The sequence below is a fragment of the Mugil cephalus genome, chromosome 6 (genome assembly GCF_022458985.1).
Source record: "Mugil cephalus isolate CIBA_MC_2020 chromosome 6, CIBA_Mcephalus_1.1, whole genome shotgun sequence".
Classification (NCBI taxonomy): Eukaryota; Metazoa; Chordata; class Actinopteri; order Mugiliformes; family Mugilidae; genus Mugil; species Mugil cephalus.
In genome coordinates, this window is record NC_061775.1 from 12,633,805 (window position 1) to 12,638,599 (window position 4,795).

Sequence of the window (4,795 nt, forward strand, 5' to 3'; positions counted from 1 at the left end):
ATCAGTCTGATCTAAAAGTTGCGATCCAGATCCACGTTTTTATTTTACACTCTGTCAAAGCAGCAACCTTCGATACCGCTGATTTGTTCAGGTGCGGAGCTGAGATGTAGGTCAACTGTGTTTCGACTGTGATGCATAGTACGAGAGGCAAAAGCACAATTCACATATCGTGAGTAAAACCTGTGTAAAGAACTGTTTAAAAAGGAGCATATCTCCTCCTCCAGAAGCTCCAGGACAGTCGTCCTCGTTCACCATTGCGGGATGCTGGTGGCCAACTGAATTTCATCTGACTGCACAAGTTTTGAAATTATTTGCAAAAATGGGCCAAACACTGATCGTTTAGAGCGCCATTTACCATAGCAGCATTAGTGGGCAGCATTAATCATATTTCACTGATACCGATACGCTCCACCTTCTTCTTCCATACATGACTGGGCTGTGTGCAAACAGACGGGGTCATTGCTGAAGTCCTTCTTGACTTCACACCTGCCGATATCACAGTCAGACACGGAGCTGCAGCTCTAAGGACGGGTCGCAACCAAGAGTTTCTGGCTTTAGTTGTTGTTGTTTCCAGCGGCGGACAAAAGACGGCATCATGGCAGCCACCCTGTGTCAGGTGATGGGCTTCGTCCTGAGTTTGCTAGGGGTCGCGGGAATAATCGCCGCGACGGGGATGGACCAGTGGGCCACAGAAGACCTCTTTGACAACGTCGTGACGGCCGTGTACTCGTACTCAGGCCTGTGGCGGTCCTGCGTTCGGCAGAGCTCCGGCTTCACAGAATGCCGACCGTATTTCACCATTCTGGGCCTTCCAGGTAATCTTTTATTTTGTTTCATCAACGTGAATGAGTTGAAATTATTTGTGGTCGTTAGGGGCGATAAAGGTAACGGTGGGGGTGGGATTGCTAGTAAGTAGTTTAATCACCAAGTTGCTAAAACAACTAAATGAATTAATGGACTGAGGGGGAAAATTGGACCATTGGGGCCTAGTTTCGTCACAATGATGGGAAACCAATGATGAAGGGTCAACCACACCCTCTCTTACGAAGGAGGGGAAATTTGTTGGTATAGTTTCCCCGAAACCAGGAAGAAAGTTTTAGGCAAACACCTGATAAGGTCGGTTTCATGTCCAAGCATATATGCTACCAGACAAAAGTTTGGACACACCTTCTCATTGAAGTGATTGAGAAGGTGTGTCCAAACTTTTGACTGGTGGCATATGACCATAGGCAGCAGCAACGACAACAGGGCCATTTCATGACTCCATGACACGGGCTGTGACTCAGTTATTGAGGGACATCTAAAATGGCTGTCTCAATGATTCAGTTAATAGGATTCATGTTGTCCGCGCTCGGCCAATTCTTAATATCGGCTGCAACGGCGATAGACATGTGGAGCTTACAGGACCGATCTTTTACAGTAGTAACAAACGTTTACACCTATTCTGGTTTATGGAACACATGTGTGGGGACGGCGTACGGCACCACACAGTGCAGGCCTTATTTCACCATACTGGGACTGCCAGGTAAGAGAATTACACATTTATCAAACACTCTCCACATGACGGATTACAGAGAACATTTTTCCAAAGGACCTTGGAAGGTACTTTAGAATATTTGGGAGGTTTTAGGGCAGATTCTCTCCATGTCCAACCCCCCCGCTCCACTCGCATTAAAAATGCAGTCGACTGCAGAAACGACGGTGTCTCTCTGGAATCAAATGGAAATTTGATGAGACATCTAAAGCTTAGCTGAGCAAGCACAAGCTTTACCGGAGTGTCACACAATGTAAAGTACATTTCCACACTCTGTACTTAACAGCTGAATGTAGTGTAGAGCATATTGTATATAAGGTCTTAAAGGCTTAAACCGAGAATAATACAGGTACAATATCTCAGGACACTGAAAGATGGAATTTGGTTCAGTATGTTTCAACACATGCTGCTTTGAGTTGTGAGTGCCGGAAAATAACTGCAATGTTCTTTTTCTCACTATTTTTTTTTTTTACTCTAATTGAAAATGAACGCCATGAGTGTTGAGCTCTTTAAGCCTCTTTCAAAGTTTATTCTTGATGTGCATGTGCAGTAAAATTATTTTTTTAATTACTATAGTGTCAGAAATAGTTCATTTTAAAATGTTTCAGTACTCATCCCAGCATACTTACTCTTGTTTCTATGTTTGCGTAATTTTATTTTTTTTTTTATGTCTGTATTTATATATGTGTGATTTGATTTTTTTTTACCATTCCGCAGGGCGTATTCTTGTATGAATATTTGATCTTAATTAGGTCATAATTAGTTTTACATAAGAAAGGTAACTTCATTTTTTTATTTTTTATTATTTTCTTAGTTTCTTGTGTCAGACAATATCTTCAGTACCGTCACTGGTAAAAGAAAATACAGATTTGTTTATGTATTTATTTTTGTTAAAAAATGGGAGCTGATGACACTTGGTGGCTGAGATGTTTCTTTGGCCGTTTGCAGTTCATAAAAATCCATGATTTGCAGTGATACAGTGGTAGTGATGGACTTGGAAGTTCATCATCTAAATATATTTTACAAAGAATCACCAATTTCGTTGCTTATATCATTTTACGTGATGGGCTCACTACAGGCGATGCTCAGGAGGAGTTCATTTGAACTACATCATAATGTTTAGTCTTTATGTCCTTGCATGTATTAAGTAACTTACATTGTAAAAGGCAGATGGAGTATTTCCCTCTAAAACACACAGAATCACCTAACAAAAAATCATATTTCTTAATAAATTAAGAATTATACTAAATAATAATATACTAATAATTACAAACTCTCTGAATTGAGAGAAAATAGTATTTCATAATTAGGAAATACATAAATCATAATTATAGGAACTACTATTGTTTTGGTAAATACATCATGGTTCTGTTACTTTTAACGTCTCTACATCAGCAGCTTATAAATCGGTTTGATGAGCAGATGATGATAAAAAAAAAAAGTCTAAACATCATAACTTTGGTTTCCAGCTCTGCTCCAAGCCGTCCGGGCCTTGATGATCGTCGGCATTGTTCTGGGAGCCATCGGCTGTCTTATTGCCATATTCGCCCTGAAGTGCTTGAAAATGGGGAACATGGAGGACAACATCAAAGCCACGATGACCCTGACAGCCGGGATCATGTTTCTCCTGGCAGGTACAGAAATTCATCATTGTCAGGCGTCATTACATCTAAAGCGTCATTTCACTAAATCACTTGATTTAAATTTTTTTAGGTGTCTGTGGCATTGCCGGAGTGTCGACTTTCGCAAACTTGATTGTGCAGAGTTTTCGGTTCACGACGTATGCTGACGGTGGGTTTAACATGTACGGAGGAGCAAACGTTGGCGGACTAACCGGATCTCTGACTCCAAGGTAAAATCGAGGTGGATGTTTTGTCTCCTAAAACTATTTAGTTATTGTTTTACCATAACTACTGGTCTTCATCCAGGTACACATTTGGCCCCGCTCTTTTTGTGGGTTGGATCGGTGGAGCAGTCTTGGCCATTGGAGGTGTCATGATGTGCCTGGCCTGTCGTGGAATGAAACAAGACAAACCGCAGAGGTAATCTCTCTGTGAATTTGTGACCTGCTTGTCAACCGAAATGCAGCAATCTTTATTCTTCTTCAGGTCATGTTTGTGTGCTTCGGTGCATATTTGTAAGTGGTAAATGTGGAGAAACAAATGCGATGGGGCAGCTGGTGTGAATCCAGATGTCATTATTCAAGCTTGGAGTGTAATATAATTAAACGTAATATTTAATATCTGTGTGCTTTGCTGTATTTTGTTTCATTTCTTCCTGATGTTCCTCAGGTATGATGGGATGGCCTACAAAGCCGCCTCTCAGCACACAACGTACAGGCAGGACACCAGACCCCGAACGCAATACAATGACTCCTACAAAGCCCAGAGTGTGGACGGGAGGAACCAGAGATTTGACTACGTGTAATAGTCTTGTGAATACCTCTTTTATACTCTGCAGTTGTGTGATGAGTTTCTCTGCTCTTTTAGCCTACGTTCATGGAAAGAGGGTTTGTTTTTCTCCCGCCTTTAATTTGGTGGAAACATTTTGTATGTGTGTGTTTTTTTTAAATACCATCATGTAATCATAGTTGTCAAATGCTGTTGTGTGATTTGTGCTGTTTCGTGACTGTCAAAAATGTCTGTATTTTTCCTAATACTAAATACAACAACACGACATGTTTAACAGAATAAGATTCAAGATGTTCATTGTTGTATGCACAGTAAAAACAGCTGTTTATACCATAAAATGAAAGGCCCCCTTACTAACAACAGCAAAGAAATAAAAGAACCTACAAAGAATGAATATAAAGACCAGAAGATAAAAATAATGACTAATTGTCAGTCTTATGGAAGAAGATAATAGCCAATGTAAATAAGTCATCTGTCTTTATCGACAGAAATCTGAAATTAAAGTGTGAATACTGAAAAAAGTAATAAAAAAAACAATTGCTAAAAATCTTTTTTTAACTGTGATTGTAGTCTTTATTGTTCTAAAAGAAACTTTAAACATTATTTACTGATTCATATATGTATATATATATATATATGTGTGTGTGTGTGTGTGTGTGTGTGTGTGTATATATATATATATATATATATACACATTATGTAGAGATTAGCTAGTAAAAGTTTTATGTTACTTCTTGTACTCCAGGTTTAACTGTCTTGTAACTAGCTAAACCAAAGACAGAAACAGACCTAGCTTGCTAAAATATTAACTGTTCTGACTTGAGGAGAAAATAATAAACACTGTCGACAC

The 4,795-nt window shown here is 39.5% G+C and overlaps 1 protein-coding gene across 1 annotated transcript; it reads left to right on the forward strand.

Moving 5' to 3' along the window:
* Positions 1–457: 457 nt before the first annotated feature.
* Positions 458–4,492, forward strand: LOC125009539 (claudin-18-like). The gene is made up of 5 exons (XM_047587585.1): positions 458–815; positions 3,004–3,168; positions 3,248–3,386; positions 3,463–3,576; positions 3,826–4,492. The coding sequence occupies exons 1-5, from the start codon at positions 596–598 to the stop codon at positions 3,959–3,961; spliced, it is 774 nt and encodes a 257-aa protein (XP_047443541.1). The 5' UTR covers positions 458–595; the 3' UTR covers positions 3,962–4,492.
* The last annotated feature ends 303 nt before the right edge of the window (positions 4,493–4,795 follow it).

Coding starts and splice junctions, on each gene's coding strand:
- LOC125009539 (XM_047587585.1), top strand. CDS start 596: ATGGCAGCCACCCTGTGTCAGGTGATGGGCTTCGTCCTGAGTTTGCTA. Junction 3,169..3,247: donor GATCATGTTTCTCCTGGCAG/GTACAGAAATTC, acceptor AAATTTTTTTAG/GTGTCTGTGGCATTGCCGGA. Junction 3,387..3,462: donor ACCGGATCTCTGACTCCAAG/GTAAAATCGAGG, acceptor GTCTTCATCCAG/GTACACATTTGGCCCCGCTC.